The sequence below is a fragment of the Oncorhynchus clarkii genome, chromosome 29, assembly GCF_045791955.1.
Source record: "Oncorhynchus clarkii lewisi isolate Uvic-CL-2024 chromosome 29, UVic_Ocla_1.0, whole genome shotgun sequence".
Lineage (NCBI taxonomy): Eukaryota > Metazoa > Chordata > Actinopteri > Salmoniformes > Salmonidae > Oncorhynchus > Oncorhynchus clarkii.
The window spans coordinates 9,499,228-9,517,141 of NC_092175.1; the positions used below are offsets into that span (position 1 = coordinate 9,499,228).

A 17,914-nucleotide genomic window follows, 5' to 3' on the forward strand; every position below is an offset into this window, starting at 1 on the left:
GTTGGCCAAGGCCCGGCTCCATTCCACCGTCTTATCGATCGGCCTGAATGGCCGTCTGTATTCTTCTCAGAATACACTGATGATTCACTTAGCAGGCAGCCTTTCCACCGGCCTCGCCAGGCCCTGTCCAGCCCTAACTACCCAGCCCAGAGCCCACCGTCACACTATCCAATCCGGAGCAGGCCTGGGTCGATGGAAACCTGGTTAGGAGAGAGGAGTAATACACTCTAAGAGGTTTTGAAACTACCCGGCCAGAGTCTGCGTCCTGTTTCTCTGTTGTAGTAAACGATCAGACTGAGTTTCTGGTAGGAACCCTAATCGCTCTGGGCCACAGAGGCGTCAGGGCACTTAAGGAGTAACACCACGCTGACTGACTGAGTGCTCCACCAGGGACTGTAGATACATTTGACAGCTAACCAACTGTAAATAGGTGGGTAAAGTACTGCAGAGAGAATAATCACTCCACCCGATAACTCAGAAAACCACTACACCATCAAAACAACAACCATGCTTTACCACACTTTGGTCGTATCAATTGGCTGTCGCTCGTCGAAAGCAGAAAAAAAAGGGACGAGAGCAGTAAGGCAGTAGGCCGGCCGGTCTGATGAACAGAGAAGACTTCATGGAGAACAGCGTTAACACCGAGGCCTGTGTTTGTTTGGAAACTCTTTGGCTTACAGCAGCAGCTGGACTGGACCCTCTGTTGACATGGCACTCTGCTTTCGGCCCAGCAACGTGTTTCACATTTGATAAATGCTTCTGCACACACACACACACACACACACACACCCTGGGAGAGGATTTGGCCTCTCCTCTCATGTCAATATTTGCAGCACTGACTGTAGTGAACACAGAAATAATGCATACATACACAATGAATACAGGTAGGTTTCTATAAGTCCCCTTGGCCCCAAAAAATGACGTTGGCAAGCTCAATAAAGCCGATTGGCAAAGAGGTTGAGAACAGTGAGTTGATTAGTGTAAAAGCCAAGTTGATTGGGTATGAGGTGCAGAGAATAGAGATAGGATAGGACAGCTGATTAGGTGAACTGATTGGATAAGAGCTTCTCAAGACTACAGAGGTAATTGGGTAATGGGTATGAGCTGTAGTGAGCTCCTCTATAGCGTATGCTGTGGTTGAAACCTCCAGCCAGCTAGCTAGTCGGCCATAGGTAAAATTGGGCATGCACCACAGCACAAACACTAACATACAAATCAACGGTCACACACACACGATTACAAAACACACATCAACAAAAAAGCGATTATTCACACACCCAGCCACACAGTAAATGTGCATTAGTCCCATTCGCCTTGACGTTGAGGCTGTCTTTGTAGCAGAGAAAACACAACTATCAGACTGGCCGTCTGTCTGTCTGTCTGTCACGCCGCCATACAATCTGTCACAGGCTCCATCTCTCTCTCTCTGTTGGCCAGAACAGAACAGATGTGCTGTTTCCTCCTTCCCTCTGTTCAGATGGAATAATGAGTCCCGCAGGTCTCCTCACAACAGATCTCGGCACGGTGCTGTTTTGGCGTGTACGTTTTTTGTTGACTCATCTCAAAGCGGTCATTTTTTTAATCATTTTTATATGGATGCAAGGATGCTGATATTTGTGTGTCTGTGTGTGTCCACCTGCCAGCTGTCAATTGCAGTGAGAGAGAGAGAGAGAGAGAGAGAGAGATAACCGCCCTTCCTGCCTTCCTCCGACAACAGAACGGAGGGATCCTGTCAGGAATCACTGGAATGGAATGGAGGTTGTGTGTGAGCGGATCCGTTGACGGAACCACTGACGTCTAGATACGGACCTTAGAACCAGAACGCTTCTGTTAATCAGACAGACAGACAGACCAGATCCAACTCACTGTTTCAGACTGCGATACCTCAGGCAACTCTAGGGACTGAGAGAAGCTACGCAATACACTCAAGACGAGACACTTTTCGCCTCAGTTGGAGCCATTGAGTTAATGCAGCATCAGCCATCCCAGGCAACTAAATGATGCTCCTTACAGTGGAATCTCTTCCCATAGAAGCCTCAGCCAGATCTAATAATTACCCAATGGCCATCTGACACAATGGGTGGCCTTGATTGGTTTTGAGAGAGAGAGAGAGAGAGGGCGGGAGAGAGAGAGAGAACAGACAGAGCAGGGCGGTCTGGTGCTGCTGCATTAGTGCCATCTAGCCTGGTACTGACAGAGGAAGAAGAGAGGACCACGCACTCTCTCATTCTCTCAGAGGCTAATGCACACAAGACAAAATATGGGGATTACACCAGGGAGAGGGAGGGGGGGGGGAGACAGGTGCCCCAAGCAGCCCTGAACCAGACAACAAGGGATGAAAGACTTAGCCATACCGTGCGTCTTCCCTTTCATGAGGAATAACAACAGCAAACACATCCTTTCTCTTTGAGCCTGCTGCCTGTCTCACTGAGGAGACGTGAAAGCACGGAACAGCTGAACACAGAGACATGAATTAGTTCTAGCAAGAGGGAAAAGAGAGGGGCTTTTTTGAGGGCTGTGACACAAAGAGACCAGGAAGCTGTGTTGGCTGTAAATGACATCATCTCTCTGGCTCTTTATCGCTCTCTGCCAGGACCCTTTAGGAGCCCGTCGGGATACCTGGCTCACTGACTCACAGCAAAGCAGCAGTGCATTATGGGTAGTGCTGTCTGGGAGCTGAAGTCCTGTGGTTAAACAACATCTGCTGTGGATCCAACACAGCCGGGGCTTGGGTGCAGAGGTCACCAGAGGAAACCAAGCCAACACGCACACACACACACAGATATAACACACACACAGATATGCACACACGCACCACACACACAGATTACTATGACAGATCACGTTACATGCTGGGTGGGAGGTTTTCTGCGTATTCTGTGTAACACCTGCTATAGGACACAGAGAGGAAAGAGGACACAGCCTATTCAGCTGCAACTGTACAGCTGGTTGCCTCACAGACTGACAGCATGATGTCATGGTCCTCGTGGTTTTAAGTAGCAGAGCAGCTGTCCACTTCAACAGACCAGAGGATGAGCTGACCGGACTGGACCAAAGCGGAGCCGACCACCAGCTTATATTATTATGTCCCTCTCCAGCGATGACCACTTTAGGAAATGACAGACAGATGATGAATAGAATATACCAAACTGTTTCCATTTGCTGAGAACACGGAGTGGGATTGCGGAACTAGCCAAAGCTATAATCATTTTGTGTGTGTGTGTGGACGTGTTTAACTATACTTGTGGGGACCAGTAAACAAACAGAAATATGACCAACATTTGGTTTGTTCCCACAAGGTCAAATGCTATTTCTAAGGGGGTTTTAGGTTTAAGGTTACAATTAGTGTTGGAATTAGGTGTAGGGTTAGGAGCTAGGTTTAGGGTTAGGTTTAGGGTTAAAGTTTAGGGTTAAGGTTTCGGGGTTCAAGTTAGGGTTGGTTTATGGTTAGGGAATGTAGGATTTTGAATTTTGTGTCCCCACAAGGTTAGCTGTACACGACTCGGTGTCTGTGTGTGGCAGGGAGTCACAGTAAGCCCAGCAGGAGTAAAGAGGCCTTACAGATGAACTCCCTGACCTTCCGTGTTGCCACGGTAACTGGGATGCATGAACGCGGTCAAAGGTCAGGCTGATAAAGGACCCTTAATGAACCCATCAGTTCAGGGGTCAGAGGTCAATGAGGATGACAGTCAGAAGGAAAGCATATCCATTACGCCTTGGGAGACCCGTTTGGTTAGCCATTGCCGCTCGCCCCACTTTCCAGTCTTGACTTGTGAGACGAGCGACGCACCGTGTCTGGGAAAAACATGCGTATGGAAAGAGCAGGAGACATGAGTGTGAATACCAGGCTCGATGAACTACATGATTAACAGGAGACCGTCATGCATAGACATAGACCAGCGTCAGCTCATAGCTCACCCCTTGGCCTCAAGGCGATCCCAAAGTATTTGATCCCAAATACACAGCACGGTGCAAACAGAGGATGTGGAGAAAGAGAGCGCGAGATGGGGTAGAAGAACGTACCCTACGACACCAACTCAGAGAGAGAGACCGATTGGTTGGTTTCCAATCTCGCAGAGGAAGCCGCACGTTGGAGCAGGAAGTGTGCCCTCTGACCCACAGACCGCTGAGGGGCAGTAGCAATGGGGAGAGAGGAGAGGGGGGGGAATTGAGGGAGAGAGTTGTGGAGAGAGGAAGTAAAAGATCCTCAGAAAGACACTGTCCTTGGTGTTGACCTCTTCACAGCCAACATTCATTTCTACCTCCCTCACCATATCCTCTCTGTTAATATCTAGTCAAACAATAGTGTAATGAGTGTTGTGCCTATTTATCAGCAGCAAATAATTTGCCCATGGTTGATGCCATTCTCTTTAAAGTTTTAATTATTTTAAATAAGCTGTTATGGGGCGGTTTTATTTACTATAACACTATTACTAATCACATTTATTGTAAGGGAAACGAAAACGTACTACATGTGGCAGTAGGCCTTAAGAATAATGCAAAACATATCCTTGACTCTATCCAGCGACGAAAACGAGTCCAGCCCACTGAATGAGTTGACAAACGGATGGAATGGGCGACAATTGGGCAAGTTACTTCACAGTGTAATTTCAAATTAGGCCTAACTGAATGATGAGAATGAAGAGGTGGAATCCCTTTAGAACAATCGCGTAATGATGAGTTTGTGTTGTGCCTATTTGTCAGTGATGGCCCTCATGTTAATAATTTGACTGCCGCGCCTTGATATCATTCTCTTTTACGTTTTACTTTGTTAAAATAAGCGGGTTACGGGACTGTTCGATTTACTGTAACTCTGTTGCTAATCAAATTTGTTGTCAGGGAAACGAAAACATGCTACTGTTGCTGGAGAACAAACAAAGCCAGTCCGACTGCACAGCCGGCCCATCGAAAAGCTACAAACTACTCCGAATCATTTCACGCATAATAAGAGTTAGCCTATAGACCAGACTAAATCGACGGTAATCTGATGAGTCACAATATTAGGCCTAATCATTTGTCAAACTGTACATTAGGAGAAAGGTAGCATCACTTTATCAAATCCTCCTCTAGTCACACGCAGGTAAAACATTTGGATTTCTATATAGCATCAGAAAGAGCATATTCTGCCGTTTCTATGATACTTACCTTTGTCAAATAATTCTCAAAATTCGCGAGGGGCAGATCTATGTACAAAAACTTTTTTAAATAATATTTGTGCTGTCCCTGCATTCAGCACATGGCCAGTCGCGCGGCAGCAGTGCTCTGGCTACTAAGCAAAAAACGAGTAACATAATAAACGGAACGTTTAAATATGCTATTTTGTGGTCAGTGGATGAATGGGCGATAGAAACCAGACAGACACTGACAATGGTTCGTGTGACTTCAATGAACTGAATGATGAGGAGGGTGAAGATGGTGATCGAATTTGACTGATCTGAATGATGAGGGTGTAGAGGATGATTGCAATTTAGAACAAAGGTGTACTGATGATGAAGAGTTGTGGGCGATCACATTATTTTATTATAAAAGGCTGGAAATTGTATATAATTTCATCTGGGAGAGTCAAGTCAGACACTGAGTACAACTGTAGAACGGCCCTTGGAGTTGATGGAATCGTCCTTTAATTCATGGCCACTTGCTCAGCTGGGCCAGGGGCGCTTTAATTAGGTCCGACAGATCTCAACTTATTAAAAGGAGGAAATCGACCCCCCACCCGACCTCGCTGCTTTCTCTCCCTCAACTCCGTCTAATCCAGACATTCTGTGCGTCCATGAATCAATGTAAATCCCCCGAATCTGTTACATTTCATCTGAACTACCTGTGGCGATCGGGAGAGTGGACCATCAGTTATTGTATATAGGTATTACCGCGGAGCGCGGCTTGGAGCGCACGCTTCAAACCTATTGGGTTATGTCAACGGACAATGGCCATGGCCCTACAGATCATCACAGGCCAATTGTGCCATTGATATCTGGTTAATATGTAATGAAATTACATGTACATATGAAGACAAACCTGAAAGGATGAAATATGAAACGTCATCATTGTTTGCTGAACTGATCAATTCTGATGTCAAAGTGATTAGAGATGGAATAACGGATCACTGATCGATTTATTTGCATGATCCTTCTCATGATTATGATGAATGGTTATGATCCTAAGTGACTCCATTCTCCATTCATATTGAATTCCTATGGAACCTTATTGCTGAATGACCTCATTCTGTTAATAACGAGAATGGTTGTTATGATTTGATTGGATTGGATACATGTTATTCTGTTTCTTTTGTGATGCAGCACAGACAAACTACCCAGTAAATATGCCACTTTATGGTTAAAGGAATTCCTGCCTCAGTCTCATCCATTCCTCTTGTCACCTGACCCGTGACCTCCAGTTTACCTTCACTATTGTCAGTTAGGTTACCTGTGCAGCTACCCACACAGATTCCAATCATCTTTCAACAACATACAACGTGTATAGTTCCCAATGGAAAGACGAACGAAACAAACGGACACACTGACAGCATTGCAAATGCTGCAGAATTTAGATGAGCTGGAGTCGGATGGAGGACGGGATATTGAGCTTGAAATCGATGTTGCCGATGAAGAGTCTTCATCTGATTCTGGTGTTGACTTCGACCCGCCGCCTGTGATCCCTGAGCCTCGCCGCAGAAAAGCCATAACAGAGACAAATAAGACGGTGATCCCCACTGCCACGGTGAGACAGGAGTCTGGGAGGGATGGCACGGTTTGGGTAGAAACGAGTGACGAGCTTAAGTGACATGCAGATGTTGCAGCACATCAGAGATTGATTGTACTGTTGCTCTTGCGCACAGACAAGGAAACAGTACGTGGGACATGTCTATTGGACGAACTCAAAGCATTTATTGAACTCTTGTATGTCCGCGGGGCGTACAGTGTAAAGAGCATGGATGTGGGGTCATTTTGGTCTGATAGGTATAGGGTTGACTTTTTCCCCGAGTGCATGCCACGCAACCGCTTCAGAAAGAGCATGCCACACAACCGCTTCAGAGAGAGCATGCCACGCAACCGCTTCAGAGAGAGCATGCCACACAACCGCTTCAGAGAGAGCATGCCACGCAACCGCTTCAGAGAGAGCATGCCACACAACCGCTTCAGAGAGAGCATGCCACACAACCGCTTCAGAGAGAGCATGCCACGCAACCGCTTCAGAGAGAGCACGCCACACAACCGCTTCAGAGAGAGCATGCCAAACAACCGCTTCAGAGAGAGCACGCCACACAACCACTTCAGAGAGAGCACGCCACACAACCGCTTCAGAGAGAGCATGCCACGCAACCGCTTCAGAGAGAGCATGCCACGCAACTGCTTCAGAGAGAGCATGCCACGCAACCGCTTCAGAGAGAGCATGCCACACAACCACTTCAGAGAGAGCATACCACGCAACCGCTTCAGAGAGAGCATACCACGCAACCGCTTCAGAGAGAGCATACCACGCAACCACTTCAGAGAGAGCATACCACGCAACCACTTCAGAGAGAGCACGCCACACAACCGCTTCAGAGAGAGCATGCCAAAAAAACGCTTCAGAGAGAGCACGCCACACAACCGCTTCAGAGAGAGCACGCCACACAACCGCTTCAGAGAGAGCATGCCACACAATTATGCGACACCTGCGGCAAGTGCACACAAAATAAATCCCATGAAAACTGTGTGCAGTGCCACCAATTTGTTTGTGGGGATATCTCACACAAAGCCCCGAAATTGTGTGCTGACTGTGGCCCCGAAGCATAAAGAGAAGACGAGATTGAGCCATGCATAAAGGCACGAGTATAAGAGCACAATACACTGTCCAATGCAATCAACAAATGAATGTTTTATATCTTGTCATGAATACATTTCCACAAATATTTTTGATGCATTTCATCCTTTACGATTGTTCCTGCACTGGTGCTTTTGTTTAGGAATACGGCAAATGACTTGCACCTGGCTGGTTATATTATTGTCTTTTACTTTCTAATATGTTAAAATAAGCTGGAGTTTCTTAATTACTATAACTCTATTACTAATCAAATCTACAAAATAAAGTTGATCAAATGGACTACACTCAACTAAGCAAATAACTATTTTTTTTAATATATATATTTTTTATTGATATTTATTCATGCAATTAATAATTTCCAATAGTTTATGCACCATCTATCAAGCGTTGGTGCTTATGTTTGTGCGGGTTGATTTGCATCGGATGCATATGCTAAAGGGGACGCTTGTCAACATTCTCCAGCGGATATTATATTATAAGGCTCAAAGGCCAGCCTGTTCTAGTGTTAAGGAAAGGTGAGATATTTGCTTGTGTCTGACATACGCTGGTGGCTTTGATTGACGGGTGCTTTTACGGGGGGGGGGGGGGGGGGGGGTGCGTGTGTGAGTGCGCTAATTCTCTCTGTGGGCCTATGCACGGAGTGTAGAAAACATTATGAACTCATGCTCTTTCCATGACACCGACTGGCCAGGTGAAAGCTACGATCCCTTATTGATGTCACTTGTTAAATCCACTACAAATCAGTGTAGATGAAGGGGTGGAGATGGGTTAGAGAAGGATTGTTAAGCCTTGAGACAATTGAGACATGGATTGTGTATGGTGTGCCATTCAGAGGGTGAATGGGCAAGACAAAAGATTGAAGTGCCTTTGAACAGGGTACGGTAGTAGGTGCCAGGTGCACCAGGTTGTGTCGAGAACTGCAATGCTGCTGGGTTTTTCACGCTCAACAGTTTCCTGTGTGTATCAAGAATGGTCCACCACCCAAAAGACATCCAGCCAACTTGACCCAAATGTGGGAAGCATTGGAGTCAACATGGGCCAGCATCCCTTCGAAATACTTTCGACAGCTTGTAGAGTCCATGCCCTGACAAATTGGGGTTGTTTCAGGCCAAAAACAGAAATGTGACACCCCCCACCGGTGTACATTCCCAACTTCCAAGACCATCACACGTCACAGCCCTAAAGCCATGTATTCTCACAACTAGCCATGTATTCTCACAACAAAATATAGGTATTGTTACACATATAGTTCCACTGTTAAACTATTTCATTTAATCAAGACTAGGATTTACTTAAACTACTAGCACACAGCACAGACACACATGCATAGCCCCCAAGACATGCCACCAGAGGTCTCTTCACAGTCCCCAAGTCCAGAACAGACTACGGGAGGTGCACAGTACTACGTACAGCCATGACTACATGGAACTCTTTTCTACATCAAGTAACTCATTCTAGCAATGAAATTGCTACAGATAAAAATACACCTTATGGAACAGAGAGGACTGTGACGAGACACACACAGGCACAGGCACACGCATACATACACACACACACACACACACACACACACACTTGGTTACATATGCACTATGCACACGCGTACAAATGGATTTTGTGTTGTATATATGTAATAGTAGAGTAGTGGCCTGAGGGCACACACTTCATGTGTTATGAAATCCATTGTGATTGTTTTTGCAATGTTTTTAATTGTATATAACTGCCTTAAATTTGCTGGACCCCAGGAAGAGAACTCCCCAGGAAGAGTAGCCTTGGCATGGGGATCCATAATAAATACAATACAATACCTTCTAAAGTGAAGTGGGCATTTAGAGGAGCCCTTCCACACTATTTAAATGAATGCAAATTAATCTCTCTATAGCCCGACAGTAGAGAGGTTTCAATAATAATTAGGAGATTGGAGACTCTTAGTATACACAGTGATGTTAAGCATGACTATGGGTTTTAACTAGGCTACTCCCTGCTGAGAGAGAGAGCGGTGTGTGTGTGTGTGTGTGTGTGTGTGTAGAAAGAATTTAAAAAAGAGGATGAGCAGAGAGGGACACAGTCAAATAACCACATTACATAATTGTTATCATGCAGAATTCAGTATAAGAGCTGCTGGGGAAAATATAAATGAGTTACAAACAAGTAGGCTGCTTACTTAAACTGTTACATAACAACGACATCCTTATACCAGTGCTACCGGGAACATAGCTGAAGGAAGGTATTTGGGGGTGGGGTTACTGCAACAACAACAAAAAGTGCTAATACAGAACTAGTACAGGCCCATTGCACTACTTGAGCTTTGTTTGCCCGCGCTACAGTCGGCTATATCGGTTTGCAAATACAGGACTAGTACAGGCCAAGTACGCTACTTTTTATATTTAAGGAGTGGTGCTGTTCAGTACTGTCACCTCCCTTACATAGCCACTGGAAGTAGGGTGCTGTACAGTACTGTCACCTCCCTTACATAGCCACTGCAAGTAGGGGTGCTGTACAGTAATGTCACCCCCCTTACATAGCCACTGGAAGTAGGGGTGCTGTACAGTACTGTCACCTCCCTTACATAGCCACTGCAAGTAGGGGTGCTGTACAGTACTGTCACCCCCCTTACATAGCCACTGCAAGTAGGGGTGCTGTACAGTACTGTCACCCCCCTTACATAGCCACTGGAAGTAGGGGTGCTGTACAGTACTGTCACCTCCCTTACATAGCCACTGGAAGTAGGGGTGCTGTACAGTACTGTCACCTCCCTTACATAGCCACTGGAAGTAGGGGTGCTGTACAGTACTGTCACCTCCCTTACATAGCCACTAGAAGTAGGGGTGCTGTACAGTACTGCCTACTCCCTTACATAGCCACTAGAAGTAGGGGTGCTGTACAGTACTGTCACCTCCCTTACATAGCCACTGGAAGTAGCGGTGCTGTTCAGTACTGTCACCTCCCTTACATAGCCACTAGAAGTAGGGGTGCTGTACAGTACTGTCACCTCCCTTACATAGCCACTGGAAGTAGGGGTGCTGTACAGTACTGTCACCTCCCTTACATAGCCACTGGAAGTAGGGGGTGCTGTACAGTACTGTCACCTCCCTTACATAGCCACTGGAAGTAGGGGGTGCTGTACAGTACTGTCACCTCCCTTACATAGCCACTGGAAGTAGGGGGTGCTGTACAGTACTGTCACCTCCCTTACATAGCCACTGGAAGTAGGGGTGCTGTACAGTACTGTCACCTCCCTTACATAGCCACTGGAAGTAGGGGTGCTGTACAGTACTGTCACCTCCCTTACATAGCCACTGGAAGTAGGGGTGCTGTACAGTACTGTCAGCTCCCTTACATAGCCACTGGAAGTAGGGGTGCTGTACAGTACTGTCACCTCCCTTACATAGCCACTGGAAGTAGGGGTGCTGTACAGTACTGTCACCCCCCTTACATAGCCACTGGAAGTAGGGGTGCTGTACAGTACTGTCACCTCCCTTACATAGCCACTGGAAGTAGGGGTGCTGTACAGTACTGTCACCTCCCTTACATAGCCACTGGAAGTAGGGGTGCTGTACAGTACTGTCACCTCCCTTACATAGCCACTAGAAGTAGGGGTGCTGTACAGTACTGCCTACTCCCTTACATAGCCACTAGAAGTAGGGGTGCTGTACAGTACTGTCACCTCCCTTACATAGCCACCGGAAGTAGCGGTGCTGTTCAGTACTGTCACCTCCCTTACATAGCCACTAGAAGTAGGGGTGCTGTACAGTACTGTCACCTCCCTTACATAGCCACTGGAAGTAGGGGTGCTGTACAGTACTGTCACCTCCCTTACATAGCCACTGGAAGTAGGGGGTGCTGTACAGTACTGTCACCTCCCTTACATAGCCACTGGAAGTAGGGGGTGCTGTACAGTACTGTCACCTCCCTTACATAGCCACTGGAAGTAGGGGGTGCTGTACAGTACTGTCACCTCCCTTACATAGCCACTGGAAGTAGGGGTGCTGTACAGTACTGTCACCTCCCTTACATAGCCACTGGAAGTAGGGGTGCTGTACAGTACTGTCACCTCCCTTACATAGCCACTGGAAGTAGGGGTGCTGTACAGTACTGTCAGCTCCCTTACATAGCCACTGGAAGTAGGGGTGCTGTACAGTACTGTCACCTCCCTTACATAGCCACTGGAAGTAGGGGTGCTGTACAGTACTGTCAGCTCCCTTACATAGCCACTGGAAGTAGGGGTGCTGTACAGAACTGTCACCTCCCTTACATAGCCACTGGAAGTAGGGGGTGCTGTACAGTACTGTCACCTCCCTTACATAGCCACTGGAAGTAGGGGGTGCTGTACAGTACTGTCACCTCCCTTACATAGCCACTGGAAGTAGGGGTGCTGTACAGTACTGTCACCTCCCTTACATAGCCACTGGAAGTAGGGGGTGCTGTACAGTACTGTCAGCTCCCTTACATAGCCACTGGAAGTAGGGGTGCTGTACAGTACTGTCACCTCCCTTACATAGCCACTGGAAGTAGGGGGTGCTGTACAGTACTGTCAGCTCCCTTACATAGCCACTGGAAGTAGGAGTGCAGAGAGTGCTACAGCACCCCTTGAGAAATCTGAGGGCGGGAAATGAATACAAAAAACAAAACAAAAACATATATATATATATTTTGTTTTATTATGATTTTTCAGGGGGTGCTGTAGCAATGTAAGGGAGGTGATGGTACTGTAAGAAAATGAGATGAGAAAAGGAGGATGAAGAGAGAGAATGAGCTCCTTACGAAGTTACATGGCAATGGATAGGAAAGTGCTGAAGGAACTGATGCTTGCAATGCCTGCAATAAGCCAAAACGTCTTAGGCAGATAAAGTACGGCAACACTTACAAGGAAAAACACCAGAGCATGGCTGAACTGGTATTCAGAGAAAGCTTTTAAGGTCTGTCTCTCTCCCCCTCTCTCTCTCTCTCTCACTTCTATTATATTCTGTATTTTCTCAACATCAGAACTATTCCAGATCAAAACACAATGGTAGAACGATACAATTGACTAATAGCGATACATAAATAACAACATTATTACAAGCAATTTCCTCACAACAGTAAACTGAACTATATGCTTTGATGTCTTGTTCTGCACTACAGTCGATTCGCCCCCTGGCACGGAATATTTCCATCTACAAGTCTGAACGCGTCCGCGTCCCTAAAGCCCTCGTTCTCAACCCTTTTCCAACCAGGCTGCTAGACGTTTTCCTGTTTACCCGAAAACATTCCAAGTCCAGTAACTATATTCTCCAAGCCATAACCTAGCGACAATAATTTGTTTAGGCTACACATCCCTGAGGGAAAGAGGGCGGAGGTCGCAAAATCAAACCGCGCGCAACAACTGTATCCATCATCAACACACACCAGCCAAGTTTTTTTTGATGAAAACATGAAGGCAAAATAAGATAAGAACACTTACGATTTACTAAAGAGGTGAAACATTGCTCCACGGAAACCCGCACGGATTCCCAAAAAACACACCACTTCAATTCGGGTCGCATTCCTACGCGCGCTAATCGCAGCTTGTTTTCCGACTATTTTTGCATCCCTGGGAACGGGCCGCAGCCTGCCGTTTGAGTTACCATGCACACCGACTCCGAATATAGGCTGCTGTAGTCCCGAGGGAGCCGTCTGCTCTTCCTCTCTCCACATCCCCTTTAAAAAGATTTTACCGCTCCTTTTCATGGAAAACAAAGCTGATGCGTATTGACAGTTTATTTCGGAGAAATAAAATAAATAGCATTTCATATATCAGTAGGCTACTTATTTTTCTAATGTCCTGTAGCCTAGGGGGTAAGGGTTACACATCAATCATGACAAACGGATTCATAACTTGGTTATGTTGCTACCAATAATTTAGTAATGAAGCACAAAAAAACTGATTTCACTTTGATAGGATTGTTTTATGACTGAGGACACAGTATGAGTGATGGACATTGGACACCCAACTGAATTACTGAATCAAAGAAGCACAAAATCACAGCCATGTGGAGGTGGGGTGCTTAACAAGGGTATGGAGAATCATACAGTCAATAGCACCCCCAACTACATAGAATACAGATGACATCATCAACCAAGTGTACTCCTTCAGAGTATGTTGCCCATGGATACAGATGTCAGTTTAGTGCTACCACTCCTAAGGGAAGGTAAACTGATCCTAGATCTGTGTCACCAATACAGTGGCAACCTGTCATTCAGGGCAGGTGGGGTTGTTTAATTACTTAAAAATCATACAATGTGATTTTCTAGATTCCATTTCTCACAGTTGAATACTTGTTCTCCCCACTGTATGTATACTGTCTGTAGCTAAGAAAATAATCCTAAGTGTAGTAAGCTGTTAGGAGCCCACGTGCCTCACCCTAACAATTTTGCCTACTGTTCTGACTTGGTGGTTCACATGAAGCCTGTAGCCTGTTTTAGAGAAATGATTCATTGTTTACTATATGCCCCCTTTATTCATCCTATGGTTCTGACTTGGTGTACAGGGAGAATATTGTAAGAATGGCCTATGTTCTGAATTCCGTTGCTGTACATTGAAAAGTGCTGAACAAATAGTTATATTGGCTTAATCGAAATTACGGATTTCCTCTTATCTGCTTGTCGTCCCCTTATGCCATAGTTTGTACATCTCAATTGTCAGTAGAAACCACATTTGTTTAAGCAAGTCAGCCATATCAGCTATGTTTTTTGAAAAGGCAGTAAATGAGGCTGAATTAACTGTTTCGCTGCCAGACAAGACTCCGCTGAAAGCCAGGTGTAGCAGTGGTAAGGTGTTGGGACTGCTGTTAGGACTCTGCTGTTGGGACAGTTTAATGTAGGCCCTATGAGTTTGTGGGCACCGTTAGTCACCGCTATAGTGCAATTAATGTAATTTTTTGTGTTGTGTTGTGTAGTGGCTTTGCTGGCATGCATTAAAAAAACTTATTTTTGGAGTTTGCCCCACCAAGATTGACATGCTAAAATAGTTTATAGCGCACTACTTGTGACCAGGGCTCATAAGGCTCTGGTCAAAAGAAGTGCACTATATAGGGAATAGGGTGCCATTTGTAGTGACTTCAAATGACAGAACACATACAGATGTTTGCACTTCCAGGAGGCAGAGAGCCTCATAGACTCTCTCCATACTGTTGAAATAATGAGGCGCAAATTGAGCCAGTGTTTCATGTAAGCGAGTCAGAGTTAATACAAGTGCTGGTACTGTACTCTCAAAATGTATACTAATTCTGTGGATGTGTAATGGTTTCTGGTAGTGGAGAGGCCCACTAATGATCCTGTAGACAGAGGGCCATAAAGTGTACGAAAAGCTTAGCAGGAAGAGTCTGTGTCAACAGTGGACACGTAAAAGGTAGCTTAGGTGTAACCAAGGCGCTGGAAACCTTACGAAACCGTGTCCTTACAACAATAGGCAAGCAGAGAGGAACTCTAATCTGCCTGGAAGAACCCGAAACTGGAGGTTTGGTGTATTGACTCCTCTGCAGTAGATTGGTGTAGCTTCTAATCATAAACAAACTGTGCAGGCCGTTTTTTTTTTGTACAGCAGGCAGGGCTGGTTAACGTCTAACTACAATGCCATGGTAAAGTCTAGGACCTAGACTCTGGAACAATACATTGGGAGGATTTATTCATTTCTCTAGGTTTTGTTCGTATTAAACCCTAACACATCATGTTGTCAGACTGTTTACAATCAAAATGCAAAATGCCATTGGGGAACTACTCTTCAAGTATGTTTGTGTCCAGTGTAGCGAAAGGCAGACCCCGGTGGAGCAAATGTCATGTCTCAGTGGGCCATGTCCAAAATAACCATACTAGCACACTACATACTTAATTACTGCAGTGGGCTAAATTAGGGTCAGCAGATTGGTTCTTTGTAGTCTTAAACACATTCACTTTGAAACAGAAGTATACACCTCACACACATGGTTGTGGGCTTACAAAAAAAAAATCTGTACCATGTCAGATATGGTGTTGAAATGTATTACATTTGGAGTTTGCATCCCAATATAACACTTTACGTAACATCACAGAAGGCTGAAATATTTATTTTAAATAACGTTTATTAATTAGGAAATTACGAAAAAATATTATTAACATTCCACCCATGAGGCCACTAGGTAATTTGACTGCAGGAAATACACTGAAAACTATGTACTCATTGTCGCATACTATTTAGCACTTTTTAGTAAAAAGTATGCAGTATGCCAAGGCAGCGACGCAGAGCGGCTCCTGATTGGCTGAGTAGGTGGGGCGGGGCCGAGTGTGGTGTGGATTTGTCCAAATCTAACAGACATGCGTCGCATTAACCAGCCTGATAATAGTTCATTTCCTATTTGATTAATTTCTTTAAAATCTGAATAGAATATGAATGGAGTTATAGGGCTTCTTAGGCTGGTTATAGGCAGACAGTCACATTTGACTCACACGGTAGTAAACGATATAGCCCATCTATCCTATTTAAAAAGGACGGAAGACAGAAACAGCTCATTTGGTTCCATTTCAACATATGCTTTAGTGAAACTAAAGTGCTGTATATATATTCATATATAAATTCAATCAAATAGCCTAGTACACACACCAAAACTTTTCACAAGTTCAAATCAAAAGGCTATTGCTCAGAACAATTTGGAAAGTCGGGTGTATTGCAAATTCAGGACCACTGGACAGCAACATAATAAACTAAAGCACTGATCATTGGGAGCAAGATCAGAATGACTGCTAAGGCTTGATCCATACATTTAAAAAACAGTAATAGGTAGCCTAAAAAATGTAAACAATCCTTAACTCAAATCAAAAAGGCCTGGTTAACATGACATAACAAACGCAGCCACATCCCGAGTCCCCGATGCCGACGCATTCAGAAATCAGGAGATGGTTTAGTATTTAGTTTAAAAGCTCTGACGAAGGCCAAGAGAACAATAAACTATTTTCAATGAGAAAACAGAAATCCACTTTGGGTATAAAAAAAGACGATGTTAGCCTACGATGCGATACTCATTTTAAGGAGAACAAAAACTACTTAGCCTACATTTGAACACCACCCCAGACGGTTCGCTATTCCGCATCTTCCCAACTAAGTATCCTAGTTTTGTTGTTTGGCTATTTGAAGAGAACTAGGGCCTACCATTCACTGTCCACCTCTTCCAATGCACTGTGGAAAGGTGTGCATCGAATTCTTCTCGATAAAGAGCTGAAATGAGCATACCATCCTGGCATTTAACCCATACTTGATTTTCTCAAATTCACTACTATAAAACATTCTATTTTTTGCATACTGAGAATGCGCCATTCCGTTGTATCCCTCTATTCATTGATTTCGGGAGCACATCCCCGTATCTTATTGATCAGCTGTTGTCAAAGCCAAGCATTTAAAGTACACTCCATTTTCTAAATGTTGCATGCTATTAAATGTTTTGAATTTTTTACGCGTACTGAAATGGCCTACTATTCAGGGCGCAAGTATGGGTGTTCGGGACACGGACAGTATCTTTGCTATTCATAGAGGAACACACAGTGGTTCTAAATAGACAGCCTGTTGTCTATTACCATGAATAACATTCATAGAATCCGAGGCACGATTGCACGCACACAAATATCTGTCTTCGGAATGTTAGCCTGAGCAGTGCTGTGTACACAGTGAGGAGTGTGTGTCGATGGATGTGTGGTGTGTGTACATGGTTGTGTGTGTATGTGTGTGTGTGTGGGTGTTTATGTGTGTACATGTGTGTGCATGCATGTGTGTGTGGTTGTGTGTGTGTGTGTGTGTGTGTCGGTTTACACTAGAGGGAGGCAGGAGGGAGCATGTTGGGGCAAACAGACATAATAAGGGTCAGGAGGTAAGAGGAGAAGACGTCAGGGAGCTAAGTGTCTGTTGGGAGTCCCCTAGGAGCCCCACCTCTAAGAGTTTATCCCCCTGGTTCCTGCTAACAGCTAACCTGTTTAACAGACAGAACACCACCCTGCAGCATTGACACAGAGAGACGGAGAGAGAGGGGGATGGAGGGAGGAGAGAGAGAGGGGGGGGAGAAGAGCTGTAGACAACAAATTCATTTCAGACAAGCTTCCATGGGCCTCCACTACAGGCAAATAGAGG

At 45.2% G+C, this 17,914-nt stretch overlaps 1 protein-coding gene across 4 annotated transcripts in view; it reads right to left on the reverse strand.

Annotated features, from left to right (window-relative positions):
- The window catches only part of LOC139387984 (disabled homolog 2-interacting protein-like), a 181,175-nt gene that overhangs the window by 72,400 nt on the left and 90,861 nt on the right, over window positions 1–17,914 (reverse strand). The window contains exon 1 of one of the 4 annotated variants that reach the window (XM_071134437.1): window positions 13,247–13,356. The exons of the other annotated variants lie outside the window; for them this stretch is intronic. Coding sequence (XP_070990538.1) covers window positions 13,247–13,269 — 23 coding nt within the window. The 5' untranslated portion in view covers window positions 13,270–13,356. Of the gene's footprint in view, window positions 1–13,246; window positions 13,357–17,914 lie in introns of those variants that run through there. 4 annotated transcript variants of the gene reach the window in all.